General features: G+C 40.2%; 3 protein-coding genes across 4 annotated transcripts; 2 read left to right on the forward strand and 1 right to left on the reverse strand.

The window, feature by feature from the left end:
- Positions 1 to 131: 131 nt before the first annotated feature.
- diexf (digestive organ expansion factor homolog (zebrafish)) lies at positions 132 to 8,899 on the reverse strand. 2 transcript variants are annotated; one of them, XM_022750653.1, is made up of 12 exons: positions 8,780 to 8,899; positions 7,877 to 7,916; positions 7,481 to 7,670; positions 7,133 to 7,402; positions 6,844 to 6,932; positions 6,337 to 6,747; positions 5,088 to 5,304; positions 4,788 to 4,990; positions 4,334 to 4,516; positions 3,943 to 4,052; positions 2,868 to 3,113; positions 132 to 1,166 (listed from the first exon to the last, which is right to left on the reverse strand). In XM_022750653.1, exons 1-12 carry the CDS (start codon positions 8,878 to 8,880, stop codon positions 977 to 979), a joined length of 2,250 nt encoding a protein of 749 aa, XP_022606374.1. In that variant the 5' UTR covers positions 8,881 to 8,899; the 3' UTR covers positions 132 to 976. The 2 variants fall into 2 exon arrangements, with proteins under 2 accessions (XP_022606374.1, XP_022606373.1); XM_022750652.1 differs by having other exon boundaries at positions 132 to 1,232.
- An 857-nt stretch (positions 8,900 to 9,756) lies between these two features.
- Positions 9,757 to 11,198, forward strand: LOC111226015 (glutaredoxin domain-containing cysteine-rich protein 1-like). The gene is made up of 2 exons (XM_022751089.1): positions 9,757 to 10,409; positions 10,545 to 11,198. Exons 1-2 carry the CDS (start codon positions 9,768 to 9,770, stop codon positions 10,587 to 10,589), a joined length of 687 nt encoding a protein of 228 aa, XP_022606810.1. The 5' UTR covers positions 9,757 to 9,767; the 3' UTR covers positions 10,590 to 11,198.
- Positions 11,199 to 13,298: 2,100 nt separating this feature from the next.
- LOC111225850 (transmembrane protein 151B-like) lies at positions 13,299 to 15,377 on the forward strand. Its single transcript, XM_022750888.1, has 2 exons — positions 13,299 to 13,376; positions 13,968 to 15,377. Exons 1-2 carry the CDS (start codon positions 13,299 to 13,301, stop codon positions 15,375 to 15,377), a joined length of 1,488 nt encoding a protein of 495 aa, XP_022606609.1.
- The last annotated feature ends 3,441 nt before the right edge of the window (positions 15,378 to 18,818 follow it).

Here is an 18,818-nt window from a genome sequence, read left to right on the forward strand (position 1 = left end):
CACCTTTACCAGAGGAGAAAACGCTATAATTCTGTGACCAAAGTCACTCTTACAGCAACTCAGGGAGTTAATAATTATATGGGTGGGCCATACAACTGAATATTTACAGGAAGCTGTTTTGCTTTTTATCTTATCTGTGATGGCCCCATATCTTTATTTGGCTTTTCTGGTTGGTTCACACTCACAAAGACATTACACAAATCACTCTCCTGCTCACAGATATACCTTGTTGGTATACTTGTATTTCATCTATTCAAATAAAACATTTTGCATAGTTAGAGTGTGACAACACAGAGAGTCTGATTATTTTTCAGAGCATTAGTGTAAGAAGTATTCCTTATATTCTTTAGCTAAAAATTTCTAACATGATTTACCAGCAAAAACAGGCAACACAGCCTGGAGTCATTTCAAACTATTCTAAATTGGGTATAAAAAGCCAATATTACATTAGTTTATCATTTGAGGATAATTTTAGCACTTTCAGGACAGGCATTGCTACAAATATGAACTATTATCAAATAATGGTAATGAAATAGATCAATATAAGAAAATATTTATACTGTGCTGAATCTGGAAACACATCCAAACAAGGAAGGGATGTTTTTACAACATCTTATCAGTGATCAGCTACAACAGAATTTACCAACCAGAACAATGCTTTATGATCTCTTGTGGCTTGATGTTTCTGGACGGTGTCCAGCTGTGAGACATCAAACAAAGACAATAAACATGTTTTGTTCCTCCGGCATGTTCTAGTTAATGTCCAAATATAATAGAGTGAATTCTTATCTTTTCCTGATTAGCACTTTTTTGAGGTGAAACCAGGTAACGTGTCAAAACAGTCCACCATCACAGACCTGCAGTCAGCAGGGTCCAGGGTCCAGGGTCATCCTCGTGTAATCACATAGATCCTGATGGGATCTTATATGTACAGTAATTATCTACCTGCGGTCCCTCTTCTATCCCTCCAGCTCCATCAGGAGGCCTTATCCTCCCCTCCTGTGATAAAGAGGTGAACAGTCTTGTTGGAGTGCAGCATCTGTCCGGCTCGCTGGGCTCCGCCGATGGCAGCCAATTTGTGGGCATCGTAGCGGGAGTAGAGGGCAGTGCAGGTCCAGCTGGCCTCTTCCCCCTGACCCCCCGCTGCCAGCATGTTACACACCTCGCTGTAGAAGTGGGGGAAGGAGGGCAATCCGTAAAATATCAGGTTCCTGATCCCTTTGATGTTGTACCTGAATAACAGAGGGCAGAGGTCAGGGTTCCTGCAGGGCTCACCAAGTTTACTTTAAGACTTAAATCCATGACAATTTAATCCCTGTTTCACAGTAGAAACGATATGGTCTAAAATTGTTTATTAATTTCATCACATTTTTTCAGTTTTCAGCTATAGCTATACACTGCTGGCTGATATACAAACATTTTACAACTATGATTTTTTTTTTTTTTTTTTACCTTCTACGGCTTTTTTTGAGGAAACTGAATTCAATGTTCAAGACTTTTAAGGACCTGCAGACACACTGAAAATCAGCAGGAGTGTTGCAGTAGCTTGTGTAATGACTCTATTAGCATATGTTCAGAGAGAAGAATTATATTCATGTTTGAGGTCACTTTCCAGATATATTCAAAGGCAAGACAGTAACAGAGTAACTAGGAGCGTGGTGAATGGCAACAGCAAGATACCACATCAAAGACCAAAATTTTGACACTCAGCTTTCTCCATAAAGGGCTGTCAACTTGTTACCAGCTGAAATCAAATTAACTCCAGACATACATTATTTTACAGCAACAGTTAAGTGTTGGTTAAAAGCAAACCAGAGCCGTACTCATTTTGAGCCGATAGTATCATATTGTTAATTGTTTTGTTTCACTATTTGTCTGCTTGTTGTGCTGCTGTTGTCTCTTTTTAGACTATGCATCTGTACAGTAACTGTATGATACTATCAATTGCTTTATTTGTCTGTTTGCTTTGTTTGCTGTTGTCTCTTTTTTTGGACTGTATATCACAATCAATGCATTTCAGTACAGTATTTTAGTCTACTTCCTTATCTGTAGTGTATTGTGGTTTTTAGCTATAAACTCTCACACATCGGTTTCATGTTCTGGCCTGGAGCTATGTTAAATTGCTTTGTCCCTATGAAATAAATAGATGAACTAAAACTAAGGTACAATTTTAATCTAATTACAAAAAATGTTTTTTGTTTTTTTTTTTAAGTATATTTTTTTGGCCTTTTTATGCCTTTATTTGATAGCACAGTAGAGAGAGACAGGAAACGGGGAGGCAGAGAGGGGGAATTACATGCAGTAAAGGGCCGTCCGATGCAGGATTCGAACCGGGGCCGACTGCAGTGAGGACTGTAGGCTCTACATATGGGGCGCCTGCTCAACCCACTGCGCCACTCGACGCCCCTGTGTTTTTGTTTTTAACAGAATACAATGAAGAAACCAGAGTATGACTTCCTGTCACATTGACATGAATAAACTAGAGAGAGGGGCTTGAATTGCTTTGGCTCTTCACAAATACACATAGACATCTAAATTTTCAACTGTGTACAAGAGATGACATCTGTTTCCTTCAGGTGTTACTGCAGTTGGTGAAAAATTTTAAAAGATTACTGTCTTTAAACCCTCTACTACTGATTATTCCAGGAATCAATATCCCCTGAATGCTCATCATATCCATGGGTCGCCTCATGGTTAGCGAGGTCTAGTGTGATCCACTGAATAGCCAGTGTTTTTTCAGCAGGACAACACTCCTGCTACGTGCTACGGGGGAGATTTACTAGCTGACTGGCCCTCACTCTCCCTCAAATCAGACAGAGAACCTAACACATGAGTGGCTGCCTGATGGAGCGTTAAAAAGAACTGACCTCTTGTAGAAGTGGAAGCGTTCAGTGAAGAGCAGGAACTGTTTCTCCCCTTTCTGGAAGAAATGCCTGGCTCGGGACACCTCTGATTTGCTGGAATACTCGCAGACGCTGGCAAAGTTTATCTCCTCTTTCTTCATGTAGTTGCGCAGTCGGACATAGTCGAAGTAAGAGGGGATGTAGATCAGAGTGTGGGACATAACTGAGTCCCTGTACTGAGGTAGCACTTTGTCTACAAAGAACTGAAACCTAAGGGCAGGATGGGAGGATATAAAACACATTTAAGTATCATTAGGAAACAACCAATCATTTGTCAAGCTCTCCTCGACTAATTTGCTCTAAATCAGACATAGGTAAAGATAATTAAAAATGTTGATCAGACAAGCACAAGGGTCATACACCAAACACCTCAAAAGAAAGAAATCAATCTAGATGACGGGCACAACTGATTAGTTTGACAGCTAAAAATGAAATAATAAACCTAAAGGAAAGAAATGAGAGATAAATGCTGCTGTAAAGAAAGAGGGAGAGGGCAGAGGTGTGTTTGTTTTCATGGAAAAGAAAAGAAACAGTGAACATTAATCTTTGACAATTAAAGTTTCTTTGTGGAGTTTTTGACCTCTGGTAGCACTAGAGTTTTTATTTTTATTTTTTTTTACAAGTGGGTCTTTGTTTTGTTTCCTGTGCAGGTGCACACATGTGGACGTGCGTGATGCGATTCACATGCCGCTAATGGTTTCACACTCTTCTACTGATCTACAGGAGGTGGTAATGCACAAAGCTATGCTGCGATGCATCATCAAAGGCCAAGAAGAAGAAGAGTTCTGACCGGCAAACATGGATGTAGACAACAATGTTTGATTTAAAATAGGTGATGAAGGAAGTGCACTCAACAAGTTTTTGGGCCTCAAGGTCACATAGTGCGTTTTGGTGAATAACACTGAATGTAAATTTAACTTTTGCAATATATAACATTTACAACAAAACTCTACAGAGCGTCTTTAATAAGAATCTCAGTCAACAACAGCCGATAGTTAAATAGTCAGGCTGTGATGGTTCACCTGCTGGATGATCTTACCTAGCATCGTGGTCCATGAAGCTGTCAGAGGAGAACATCTGAAACACATGAGGCAGCTGAACCAGCACCTGGCAGATGGAACCTGTTTTTGGCATGTTCTTAGTGGCAATCTGAGACAAAAAAACATCAATTATTTACTAACTTTAACATCAAATGACAAAGTAAATGACAAAAAACTGTATTTATTAAAATACCACGGCTGTCTTGGGATATCTCGCAGACCACAGAAAAGAAATTAAGTGTTGCTGCTCCAACCACTGGGGATACTCTCAACTCATGAGGTCATTTCTGCCTCTTAATGATGTGTTGATCTAAAACTGCAGCCTGCTCTCAATGTTAAGTCTTAGGGAGCTGGTGCAATATTGGGTGTAAAGTGTATAAAGTGGAGTACCTGTCCGCGGTAGTTGGCGCAGTGTTTGGTGAGGATGTTGTTAATCTGTGGCTCCTGGATGGAGCTGAACACCAGCGTCTGCCTGTAGTGTCTGGCCCAGTTGTTCAGGTTCCACATCCTCACCCTGGAGAAGTCCACTCCATGGGAGTCCAGCGGCTGCAGGTTCATGTGCTTCATCACATGCTGGTGGGGGTGGACAATGTGATGTTTCATAAGAAATCAAACATACAGAAAAGAGTTCACAATAGTAATTTCTCAAAAACATTTAGTTATTGATTGTTTTTCTCAAGCGAGTTCTAAGAGGTGAAAATGTAAAATGTTTTGATTTATCTCATGGTTGTTGGACAGCAGATGGCGCTACATGTTTCCAGCAGTATAAAACTAAAGTTGATGCTCTTATAGAGAGATGGCATCATGCACAAATGTGCCATTTTGAACCTGTTGGTATTCTTACCAGGACGTGTTCCCAGTTCTGCATGAGGAAGACATCTGCCTGGTCCACCACCAGCAGCTCGATGGAGGACAGGAAGTCAAAGTCTCTCTTACTGTCTCCTTCAGCTCCCAGCACTGTGCGCAGGCCGAGGGGAGATGCGATGATGATGTCTGAGGAGTAGAAGGGGGCGTACAGACGCATACTGCCTTTCACAATGGAGACACCTGGTGAGGAGAGAGAAGACAACAACAGGGCCTCAGACCGGAAAGCTTAAGAGTTTTTCCAAAAGTGGGTTGACTTCTTTTTTTTGTCCGACTGTACCTATCCTGAAGTGATCATCAACGTTGCCTGAGAAAATAGCGTGGTAATCATCTGGTCTCTGTAGATTGGATGGCTGGTCATCTGCATCTTCTCCAAACTCCTCCTTGAACCTCTTCTTGTTGCTGACCACCATCTTCTTGCCTTTGGTCTCCAGCAGGCTGATGAAGGTCTGGATGACTCTCAGAGCTCCACCGCGGAACGGCACGAGAATCAGGACCTGACACATTCATAACTGTTATTATGACAAAGCAGCTGACAGGAAGGAGGTAAGATATCGTGTTTTGAACATCTGTGGCTAAGTGGAAGCATTTTGATCAGTGATAATGGGGGATAGCATTTATTTACTGGACAACATAAATAATCCTGAGGGGATACAGTGACCCATTCTGCTGCTGCGACCCTCAGTTCAAATCAAACTCAACAATGCAATAAGTGAGGTACTCTCAGATAATTCATGCTGTTCAGGGTGAAATGTGATTTTTTTTTCCTACATACAAACAGGCAGGGGGGATTGCTTACAGCAGGTAAAACTTTCAAGTTTCAGTGAAATCTTAAGATGTACAATGTGTAACTACTTCACTTTTTGTACACTTTATTGTGTTGTCTACACTCAATAAAACCACAATGATGAAGAGAAAATGTGTTTTTATAACTTTTTGCTAATTTATTAAAATTAAAAAACTGAAATCTCTCATTTGCAAAAGTATTCAAACCCTTTACTGTGGCACTTCAATCTGTGGTCAGCTCATAGCAAGGGTAAAAAACCAGCTCTGAAGCTTTGAGTGGGGCTCTTCCTATAGTTGGTTGTTCAGTCAAACTGATTAACCAGGAAAGAAGTACCTTGGTCAGGGAGGTGACCAAGAATTCAACGGTCACTCTAACAGAGGTTAAAAAGGTGAAGGTGAATGACAACCATCTCAACGGCACTCCATCAATCAGGCTTTTATGGTGGTGCAACTACAGGGAAGCCACTTTGAGTAAAAGGCATGTGATAGCTCACAGCAGTTAAAGACTCTCACAATCAAATGTGCAAAAAATGAAGAGGTCTGAATACTTTCTGAAGCTACTGTAAGATTTACCCTCACAGTCTGTATGAAATCAGCAACTCATTTACTACTTGACCCTGCTCTTGGTATTTGTGACTGAAAGAGAACTCAAAAAAGAGCATTGGAGGAAGACTAATTATAAATTAATTAATCATTTCCTGATGTAAAATGAAGCGCTGTTAAGGAACCAAACAATAGTTTACCTTGGGCCGCGTCAGACCCTGATCTCTGGGTTCGTCTTGTGGCTCAGCTCCGGGTTTAGTCTGAGTTTTCTGCTCTCTTAGCTGGGCGTTATGAGCCAGGACCTGGGAGTTGGCCTTCAGCACGTGGTTGAGCACATGGATGCAGTATGCACTGCGCACCTGAGGGCCCTCATTCAGAGGACACATCTCTGAGTGGTATAGGTCCTTGTAGGAGCCCATGAGGGCCAGCAGCTCCTGCTGGAGAGGGCTGATCTCTTCAGCCACCCCCTTAGCATTAGAGGTCTGGTTTCGATCCTTACAGCAGGACTCCAGCAGTTTGTGGAAAACTGGGAGGTTTGTGTCTTTCTGAGGGCCAATGGGTCCAAACTTGTCCAGAGGATTGGTACAGAGTAGGGAGCCCAATTTTGGCCACTAATTAATAGAATGACAAATATAGAATCTATAGTTAAAATTTAATTTAATGAAAAAAGCTCATTGGTAGATATAATGAAATTATGTAGTTAATACCGTGATCTGAGTCTTGGCTTTGCTGCCAGATGTTATCTTCTGCACATCCTCTTCACCAAGCTCCATGTCCAAATGCTGTAAAAACATGTCTGCACAGAGAGGATAAAAACAGTACAACACACTGTAGTCACATCATATTCCTTAAGTTTTTCTAATTCAGCAAGATATTTACTTAATTGAAAAATACAACCACACAAAATCTTTAAAAACAACTAATTCAGTGTGTTGTATTTGACAAAACCAACAGAAAACTTTTATTTTGAAGAGGAATTATTCACTCCTTTTTTACCCTTCCTGTCTTCATGCTCTGCGGTGCTTTCAGTGTCCTCTTGTTCGCCTTGACCCGTGAAGTTGGTCTCCAGACAGAATTGGGACTCATGTTCTTTATCTACGAACTCTTCATCTCCTTTCTCCTTTTCCTCTTCCTCCTCCTCCTCCTCTACTTCTACCACTTCGGTCTGAGCTTCATCTTTGTCTGCAAGTTCCTCCTCTCCACCTTCATCTTCATCTTCATCTTCATCACCATCGTCACTTTCATCTCCAACTCCGTCACTGTTCTCTACAAGAAAAAGCGGATTGGTATTCAGTCAAATGCAAATATAGTCCCAACAAGATATTCTGGAAATAAACAACTCACCTTCACCAAGAAGCTCCTCTTCTTCTTCCTCCTCTTCATCATCGCTGCTTTCCTCCTCTTCACTCTGGTTGTTGCCGTCAGGTCGGCTGAGAGTTGACAGAAGTTTCTGGTAGGCTGATTTCTGCTCTGGTTCCTCCTCTTCCTCCTCCAGCTCCTCAGGTTCAGCATCAGATTGTTCAGGGCTTGCTAACTGTAACACACGTGATGACACAACACTTTTCAATTATCAATAAACTAAAACTGGAGTCTATCAATGAGTGGATGGTCCAAGATTTCTTTTAGAAACATTTACTAACACTGAAAACACGTCTTCATCTGTGTTACAGTTACAGTTAGAACAATCATAAATTTTATGTTGCTTAAGTTGGGGTTTATGACGTGCACAGTTTTACTCACCAGCTCCACTATTTCAGTTCTTTCAGGTTTTTCATTGACACTGAAAAAAACACAAAGAGAGAAAAAGCTATTTAGACAACAAATATTTGAAGACAAACGTATAATGACATGTTACAAAGCTCTTGGTTTGGGCTGCTTGAAGACACTCAAGGAGTATGTAGGGAAAAAGTAAAGTACTGTTCTAGTCACACATGAGTGAATTAATTAGGATGTATTTAGGATTGCAATTTTGCGATTTAAGAGAGGAAGAGAGGTGTTGGAGGAGGCCAAATCTAGAGCAACATCTTGCCAGTCATCAGTATTTCCTAAAATCAAGCATCATGTTCATCACCATGTTTCTTTACAGTAACACTGATTATTCAGGTCTATGTTATTAAGAGACAAGTTTCCAGGGAAGAGACGTGAATAAAAATAAGTATCTCTGCATTCACTTTGGCTTGCTATTGTAAATATATATATTGCAGATATAGGATAGGCAGAGGTTATTGCACAAGTTTATGGAGTGATGATAATGTTGGAGTAATGCTAAAGTTAACTTTAATCTTATGCTACTGATATTTTTATTCGCTTTCAGCTGCTAGCCAACTTGCTAATTAGAAACAATAAAGAACCACATTAGGTTTACATTAACATTACACTATTCTGTGGTTCTTTTCATGTATGGTAGCCTAAAAATCTTTTTTTTTTTCATTTTTAATTTAACTGAACAATATTAGGGAGGAACATATCGGTTAATAAGGTTAGGCTTTCGTTAGCGGGCTCCTTCGAACAATATTAGCGTTATGCTTTTAATAATAACACATAACTATAGCTAACATTATCCAGTGTAGGCTAAGTGTAATTTAGCTTGCTGGCTAACAAAAAAGCTTAACTATTAAGGCCGGAGTTCGCTGTGCTACTTACACATCATGAAACGGATGCTCCTCTCCAAACTCCTTCAAGTGTTTCTTCTGTTTTTTGGATAAATTAGTGAAAAGTTGTTTATTCTGCCTCCTCTTCCCCATGTTGACACTGTGCTGCACGTGTGTGTCTCCGGCTTCTGTGGTGGCTGTTGGTGCATCAGTAACACTGTGTTACTGACACCTACAGGAGGGGAGGGGAATTACAGCTTTGAGTTTTCGATTCTTCTTCTTCTTTTTGATTCTGGTTGGTAACGTGGTGCAAATGATCCTCGCATTTTGCAAGAAATCAATCAATTAAAAAATTTTAAAAATAATAGAATAAAAAGAATACAAACACACAAACAAACAAACAAACAAACAAACAAACAAACAAATACACAAATATTATTAGAGGACTTCAGATAATACTATAATGCTGATAATTAGTTTCATTGTAAATAAAGCCAGAATTATCAATCTATGTAAAACCACTTGATATTGTACAATATAATGTATCTCATGTGCCACCAAGACACAGACAATTATAGAGCTCAAATAACCGTCTGATGACAGAGAGATAATCATTGCCTAGCGCAATAGATTATTATTATTTCTTTATTATATATATATATACTCCTTCTTGACTAATATTTGAAGATTATTCAAAATTAGCACTCTCTCTAAAGCTATATATATGATTGATCTTTGTATTCCATTATGATAAAAAAAAAATAAGATACAAGAATACATTTGAAAAGGTTACTGAGAAAACACTTGACCTTTGAGCTGAAATACAAGAAATATGTAAAAGAAAGTGGGTAAATATTTGCTAAATTTGTGCTCTCTAGATCACTGCAGGGTCAGATGAGGGTACTGGAAGGTGCTTTGAGGGTAAATGTGTAGTCAGAGAGCTTAGCAGACCATATCCTGGGTGTATATCTCCTAAAGACTGGCCACTAGGTCTGTAGTCTATCTGCTGTTTGAAAACTAACCTTGATCAATTATTGAACATGGTAATATCAATTTACTGTTTGGCTGTTTTAGCTGTTACCATGGCAGAAGCTCATCTATTGTTAAGCATTTGGGTGTCTAGTTTTTGTACTCGGGTATTTTCAGCTCCTTTTGACAAGTCAATGAGGATATTGTTGTTTGATAATTGCACACCACTATGTCTCAGGCTGTCTGGCTTTTCTGAATGGGATGTGAAGCATGTGAGACATTCTTGTATTTTAATGGAGGGGCCAAAGGTGAAACAGGAGAAAGAGAAGGCTGTGAAAACAGTCAGGTTTAGAGTAGCATCTGCCAACAGCGGCCGAGTCTTGGCGGAGGTGTTCAAGGATGAAACGGCCTGGTGCGGCTCAGTGGCGGACTCAGTGGACTCTGACTGCACCAGCACCCCGGAGGCAGAACAGGGGAGCTCACTCCCCAACAGTGAGGCCAACAGCCACCTGAGCGGTCTGGTGGTGGAGACTGCGATGGACGAGAATGGCTGCGAACCTGATGACCTGCTTTTGTACGCCAGTGCCAAGAGAGAGATGCTCTTCAGCAACAAACGCATCAATATCTGCAGCAAGAATGGGACCATACGAGGAGTGAGGAACAAAGTGAGCGCAGGCCAAGTGCTTTTCAACAACCTCTCCAACATGTACTCTGTAAGTAGCTCTGGCACAAAGCAATTCAAGGCTTCACTTTCCTGCATGTGGCTGTCTCACAGATGAAGATTATCGTCCTATGGAGAGTCCTGACGCTGCTGTTCAGCCATAACCTTTATTCTCTTTCCCTTTAAGAGCTCCCTTCGTCATCAGAAAAGGAGACCCTGGGAGAAGGAGTAAACAGACTGGAAATAGCACAGTGTGGACAACAGGAAGAAACAGCCCTCCAGCTGAAGATTGTCTTGCAGTTTGGTCTACACCAGGACTCCTCACTTACAGTAAATGTAATTTACAAGTGTCTGGTTAAAAACAAACTTTTCCGTGTCTTCTTCTATAACCCCCTATTACTTTTAAAGCACTACAGCTTTACAGAGTAACAATGGTCCAGTTCTTTGATTCAGACTCATGGATAAACAAATTGAAGTAGTAAATAACTTGCTATAAGCACACATATGTATGTATGTACATTTAAAAACATTTGAAACCTCTCATATGAACCATTTCTAAATGTGCAAAACATTAGCAAACTGTTATATATGTCTAATATGTTTTTTTAAATGTGCTACTAAACTTTTGCCCATGCATACATATCACTAACAGCGAGTGACTTGTAACTTAAACAGCTAAACAAACTATAACTAAACTTCTCTTGACCCTGTGATTTTGATATTCGGTGGAGTCTCTTTCATGGCTTAAGGCTTAATTATGTGAACATACATGTTTTTGTAAGCATTTTTAAATGATGTTCACACTAGATGGGGTATGCTTCATATTATGTCTGATCCATAATGCCACATATAAATAAATGGTAACTTTATAATGCTACCTTTGTTTTAAGAGGTAGATATGTGCTTCTACTGCATTACAGTAGATTTTATCTGTAGTACACTGGTATCAAGAAACAGCTGCTGCTTGTTCATTACATTATACTAAGAAATATTTTACATGCTAACATAATGTAACATTACTAATGCAACTGCTGGTATTCGTGTTCAATTTTCAGCTGTATATCAGTAATGGAACTGGTGTAGATTTTATCTTCTCTCTCCAAGAAGTGCTTGTTTTCGGTTTACAACACAGCATGCACCAAGTAACGCAGCTCACTGATCTAATGTGGTTTACTCCACTTTTTATCCATCACTGAACATGAAACGTGACATTTTTGATTTAAAGTACAACGGGGGAGATAAAAGGGAGTTTTGAACACTTCCTGGCACTGATTCACTTTTTTGGGGATTTCATGAGTTTTCACACCAAAACACTTGAGATACTCGTTTTTATTTTAACTTAAGTATTTGCATTTTATGCTACTTTCACATTTCAGTATATTTAGTTGTAGGTCTACTCCACTACCTGAAATATATAGTTGCTACTTTACAGAGGCTGATTTTACATGAATATAATATATATAAAAATATGATTCTTTATCAATAGATTACCGTAACAAATGGAATGTAAATAAATTGAAATTAGCACTACTACACAACTATAATAATATAGGGGGAATTTTCTGCATTATAACCTGCCGATTATTTTCTCAATTAAGCCATTAATTGTTTGGTCTATAAAATGACAGAACAGTAAAGAAAAATGGCCATCGCAAAATCTCAAAACCCAAGTTGTTGTTTCCAAATGTCCCAAACCCATTACATTACATTCAGTTTATTCACAGATCAGACAAAGAAAATCAGCAAATCTTCACAATTACGAAGCTGTAACTAGCTAAATAACTTCAATGACTTATCAATTATCTAAAGAGTTATGTGCCAATCAGCTCATTTAATACTTTCAGTAGATTTTACTGATAATATTTCTGTACTTTTGTTGAAGTAAAACTTTAAATGCAGAACTTTTACTAGAGAATTTTAACATGGTGGTAATAATACTTTTACTCAGAGAAGTCAAAACCATATGAGGCCACAGTGGAGGAATAACTAATGAATGACTTGGATTTGATGGATTTAAGTATTAATACAATTCTTCGGACAAATTGTTAACATTTTGTGATTTTTCTATTACAGTTTATTCATACCAATTGTGGTTATCTTATTTTGTAAGGCTTAAAAGGAAAAAAATCCACCCCAAAATCGAAGCAAGATTTAATTTGTGTAGTATTGGTGCAACTCTGAGGACACTACTGATTTGATTAAGGTTATTTACTAATTCACAACCATAATCTCAGACGTTCCTTTGCATGTGATAGTATTTATAAAAAGTCAGTGAACAACCAGATCCAGTCATCAGGATGAATCACTGTCAATGGATTTCCACCAAAAGTGTCACCTGACCACCCTGATCTCCAGATTAGCACAAACCGTTGTCCATTTTTTTGTTTGTTTGTGTGTTGACTTCACTACCCCTAACTCAACTGAAGACTCATCTTTAGGGTGGACTTTCCCTTTAAGGGACAGATTTATGCAACAACATCTCACCGTACACCTGCCTCAGTCAGCACCATGGACAGCGACCCTGCCAGCTCTGTGGACCACTAACGGCGTCCCCCCTCCTCACACCGATAAACACACAGTGGTCCCTAAGGGGCAGGGCATGTTCATTTTGTAATGACGACCAGCTAATACAGCATAATCTACGATCATGTTACTGCGGCACTGACAGCTAAACCGTAAAGGGTAGGATACAGGCTCTCCTATAGACACACCCCCGCTTTTTTCATTCTCCTGCCGCCGGAAAGATCCCCTTATTTTGGGTCTTCACCGATCAACATGCCTCTGTCGCCCTGCCTCGGGCTTTTCCTCGGGTGGAGTGCCTCTGTGTGATCGCAGATGTAGTGGCTCGTCTTGGTTGAGGGACGCTGCAGAGCAAGGTAGTGAAATCTCTTCCTCTTCCTACTCCACGCCCTGTCATTATTATCAATAGCTGCCCAGCACCATGTCCCCTCCAGCATCGGCTGCGACAGCGAGTGAAAGCAGCACGACCACCGTTTTCGAGGAGGACACCAGAGAGGAGGTATTATTTTCCAACATCACTTGTTACGAGCAAATGGCTTTTGTTATAACCTGTTTGTCAGATCCTGTCGCAGAGCTTTAATGAATCCATGTGCACGGTGTGCAGGCTGCAACACACTGCAGGTGAATTGTTTGTCTTACTGGAAATCATCTCATTAGTTAGCCAACAATTTGCAATGGGCCGATTTATATTATCTTGTAGCCTGCAGTAATAATTTTACAGTAAAATGCAAGCACGTGATTGGTGATTAACCAAACAGCCTCTTCACCTGTCTTTCATTCCTCATGGGCTGTAGTGGGCCTGTAGCTCAGTACCTGTCAAACAGCTGTTCATCATAGCTATAAAATGGCATGTCTTTCTTGTCATCCACTCTGCAAGCAGTCTGACTGATTGTCTTTGCAAGGAATTTTCTAATCTGTGAGTGTTACTACTGGGAGCATGACCCATTCATTCATTTTAATCCATTAAATCCATTAAAAATCCTGACTGTGCCACAGATGTTGCAGTGTGCAACAGGACATTGAAGTGGGTGATAATTAACATGACAACAGTCTTTATCACTTCCTCTTTTGTTTTGTTTTGATTCAATAGCAAAGACCCCTGAAGCAATCTCTGAGCAAGTCTCTGTGTCGGGAGAGTTTCTGGAAATGCCTGCTCCTGTCCATCCTCATGTATGGCTGCATGGGAGCGATGGTTTGGTGTCATGTCACCAAGGTGACCCGCCTCACCTTTGACAGTGCCTTCAAAGGGAAATCCATGATGTACCATGACACCCCATGCTCTGATGGCTACATCTACATCCCTCTGGCCCTGCTGGGCATGCTCTATTTGGTCTATCTTGTGGAGTGCTGGCACTGTCACGTGAAGAATGAGCTGCAGCACAAAGTGGATGTTGAGGGCATCTATGAGCGAATCCAGAGGATGCAACAAGCTAAACCCTGCATCTGGTGGAAGGCCATAAGCTACCACTACGTTCGCCGAACTCGGCAAGTCACACGCTACCGTAATGGAGACGCTTACACCAGTACCCAGGTTTACCACGAACGTGTCAACACCCATGTGGCAGAAGCTGAATTTGACTACAGTCACTGTGGTGTTAAAGATGTTTCCAAACAGCTGCTGGGCTTGGAGAAATCTGCTCTTACAAAGATGCGCTTCACCAAGTGCTTTAGCTTTGCCAACGTAGAGTCAGAGAATTCCTACCTTACACAACGAGCAAGGTTTTTCACTGATAATGAGGGCCTTGATGACTACATGGAGGCAAGGGAGGGCATGCACCTGAAAAACATTGACCTGAAGGAGTATGTCCTGGTGCTGTCTGACCCAGAGCACCACCCCTGGTATCTGTCCCACTATGTCTTCTGGTTTGCCTCCTTCCTCACTTTCTCCTGGCCTCTCAGAGTCTTTACAGAGTATCGTACGGCATATGTCCACTATCGTGTAGAGAAGCTCTTTGGCCACGATTACCTCCCTGTGACCCCATGTGACGATCGACCGTATTGGCGTCGTATCCCTCGTGTTAACACCATAGACAGTACTGAACTGGAATGGCACATTCGTTCCAACCAGCAGCTGGTGCCCAGCTACTCAGAAGCCGGCCTCATGGACCTGGCCCAGTGCCCATCCAGCTTCAATGGGGTTCGTCAGAATTGTGAGCGCTGCCACAGAGCCATCAGCTGCTCCTCAGTGTTCTCCAGGAGCGCCCTCAGCATCTGCACTGGTGCCAGCTCCCGCATCCCCTTCAGCGGCAGTCGGTTCTCCCTGGCCCGGCGCTACGGCTCCCAACGCAGCTGCTTCTGGAGGAGCGGCAGTTTGGACGACCAAGAAAGCCCCAGTGAAAATACCCGCTGCCTATCAGAGCGTCTCACCACAGATGATGAGGAACCCCCAGACTATGAGGACGCACTTTGCTACCCAGTGCTCATCGTCCACTGCAGCGAGAACTGCCGCAACCACAGGTCGTTCCACAGACATGGCTCCTGCGTGGAGACTTCTCTATGACTATGCAGTCACTGATGAAACACAGTGGCATTTCTGTAGCATACAAATACTTTGGACATCAGACACATAGTGTGCAAACAAGTCTTAATGCGAGATACACAGATTCATGCTGTATTGCCATACTGTCTGAAACAAATGCCTGAATCCTGAATGTGTGAATCACCAAAGCAATAACAGTGATTAGTGAGTGGAGAGCAAAGCGACAATGGTATGTGAACCTACTAGGATACACACACATGGAAAAAATATATCTGCCTAGCTTCCTATGAAAACCAAGCAAGGACTGTTACACTGTACACCATTGCCATAGCTTTTAAAATCTCATATGTGCAGTACATATGAAACTGAAACTGAAGCTGCAGTTACCTCATAAGACCTTTTCAGAGGCCACGGAACAGATGGACAGGTTTAAACATCTCATTCAGTCAGTGAAATCTCAGTAACACCGACCCATCAGAAATGATAGAGAAAGATAAGGTCAGATAAAGTTGGAGCTGATTTTAATGAAAAGAATGGTGAGGAAGTTTAACCTACTTCTAATTACAGCAATAACTGTGAAAATAAATGCAATCTCCTCAAGTGGAAAAGTCAAAGGAGGACTATTGGTCAAACATAGTGTGTTGCGCTTATGCACATCACAAGGAGATGTTAGTCATTGGAAACCTCCGACTCCAAAAGAGACAAACGAACTCTTGGTAACCCTCAGTCACTGTTATACCAATCTGTGATTTTTCAACAAAAAAAAATTTCTTATGTTGTGGTGAAGTGTTGTAATTGGTGTACCTACTTTTTTTTTTTTTATATCAACATGTATCATCTATTTCTTCTTCAGTTAGTGACTTTCTACATTTCCCAGAATGCCTTTTGACAACTGCAGATAACAGGTATAGGTTTATTTTTAGCTGTGGGTGGAAAGTGACACAAAGATAGTAAAAAGAGAGTGACAGTTGTTCTGACTGACAGAAAAACTCAGAACAAAGCTGTCCTGTGGCTGCATTGCATTCTGGTCTATTGAGGCTACTGTGGGATGGAGAGTCAGATATAATCGATATACTTCTTCTCCAGTTGATATCTCCCTGTTTGACTGTTGACTGTTGGTGCTATATGGCAGCTCCAGAGAGAAACATCCCTGTCTTTTGGGTGTTGATGGTCTAACACCTAAACATGATGTTTACAGTTGATGCTTTTGAAACACTTTCAACCACAAACCTCCATATGTTGTATATGTTGGCATTTTCTCAATGTAATGACACATTGTCACAGTTTGGCTATCTGCAAGGAAATAACAAACAACAAAACAGCATCAGAGAAGCTGTTAATGTTGTTAAGGTGTTTCCGGGTGGATTTTCTGCTTTAACGTTTGATTAACTTGTCTTGACTGACCCAGAAACTGGAAATTGTTGGAGTACTAAAGCTGTCTGGTCATATGAGCTTTCATCTTGACAAGCTAAAACATAGTATGAAACTACATCATCCATGATAAGTTAAGCAAGTACATTAATGGCTCACTAGTGGAACATTTTGGCCTAAATTTGACTTTTTTGCTGCCTACTGCCACGACAAAAACCTGCCGGCTACTGTGGTACAAACATATAAACATGTCATTACATTAACCTCACAATCAGATGAGACAAGGACAGGTTTACACTGAATCTACAATACATTTGAACGGGTAGATATATCAGTCCCCACCATTTATCATCAGTCAAACATTCACAAGGTCATTAAATCCATGCTCAAATTTGCATGATTTCCTTCTGCTAAGACAATATGTTAAAAAGCATAAAACATACCTGAATGTAAACCACCAGCATATATGATATACTGTAGTACATGTCCATTAGGTGTCTGTAGTAACTGAATAATGCCCCATTTTTAATATGTAAAATGAAGTTCACTGTCCCGTGTATGTTGAATGTGCTCAGAAAGTCAAAAGAGCACAGCGCACTCCGACATGTCACCATGTTTCCTAAAGAGACGTTAGGTGTCAACATTTGAATTACCTGGAGTATCCCTGACTCTTTTTGACCAGAGTTTACAGGCAGTTTATGCAAGGATGTAAATGCACTTACGTTTACGCAAGGACATCATACAAACTTTATAATACTGACATTTTTCTAACATCTAACAGGAACATATTGTATACATCCTCGCAAATGACATCCTGTTCTTATATTGTTTTCAATAATGTAGTGACATCAGTATTATGCACTTGAAGTGACACTATAGACATTATGAATTGTAGTGAAGCTGAATGTTGATGTAAATTCCCTAAAAGTATTTATTACTTTTTCAAGCTTATTCAAGCTGATATATTGACAAGTACATAACTGCACAGACATAAACCAATACACGACTACTTAAAGCTTCTTGTAAAATGTTAAAAATGTTCTTGTTGTCATTATAATCAAATGGGCTGTATAAATAACTTGATTAACTTTTAAAATATGTATTCAAATTTATCTTATGCTGGAAAAATAAAAGTTGCAATAAATGTCTGGGGTGAACCCATGTATATTTAAAAAATGTTGCTGACTTGGATCCTCAAACTCACTAGGAAAATCTGGATGGGGAGAGTGTCTACTGGAGGAGCTGCTTCATGGATATCAAAAGGCTTTTTTCACTTACATTTTACCATGTCACAGTAGTGAAAGCAGGGAATGATAAAGTTAATGATGGCTGAATTCCATTTTGCTGCTTCAGTTTCAGGTTCCTAGTATTGTGCATGCTGGACTGAAATAGAACAGAGCCATTGTTAATGTAAATAATAATACCTGTGATTTTCCTACTATGAAAACTCAAAAGTCTGCTGTGGAAAAGGCCTATAAAAAACCAAGTGTGGTTAAATACAGTGTGTAAAAGTGAGGCAGAGACTGTTTACTCTTCCTGTTATAATAAGAGCTTACATATACAACACATATACATTACACTTTATATTCATTTTAATTTCACTTTCAGATGATCTTTTAAAAAAAAAAACACATGGCTGATTGATAACTGTTAAAAATACTGGTTAATAAATCTGAAATATTTGAAAATGACATGATGATCATTGTGTAAATCTTTTACACAGTGGCTAGCTATTTTTTTTTTATAAATTAAAATAACAATAAAAATAACAGTTTAAAAAAAATTCTAGTGTTTGGTCTATGGTATGAAAACTATTTATTACTCTGTATGAAAATAACTGCAGAGAAAGTGTTGACAGTCACATTGTGTGTCTTTGCATCCTCTTGTTAGCTGACTTGGCTCACTTATCAAAGCATATCAAGTGAGAATTGTGTAAGATATGCCACTGAATCACTTCAACTCATCACATTTTGACTGCTTTGCATCAAAACATGGGAAATCCCACAGTAGTTTAGTGTTCCCTCATCTGCTCGGCGTGTATGTGTATGTAGTTCTCCTCCAGTACGGCAGGTGGCAGCACGTTTGCATTAG

The sequence above is a fragment of the Seriola dumerili genome, unplaced genomic scaffold, assembly GCF_002260705.1.
Source record: "Seriola dumerili isolate Sdu_G_001 unplaced genomic scaffold, Sdu_1.0 BDQW01000149.1, whole genome shotgun sequence".
Taxonomy (NCBI): domain Eukaryota; kingdom Metazoa; phylum Chordata; class Actinopteri; order Carangiformes; family Carangidae; genus Seriola; species Seriola dumerili.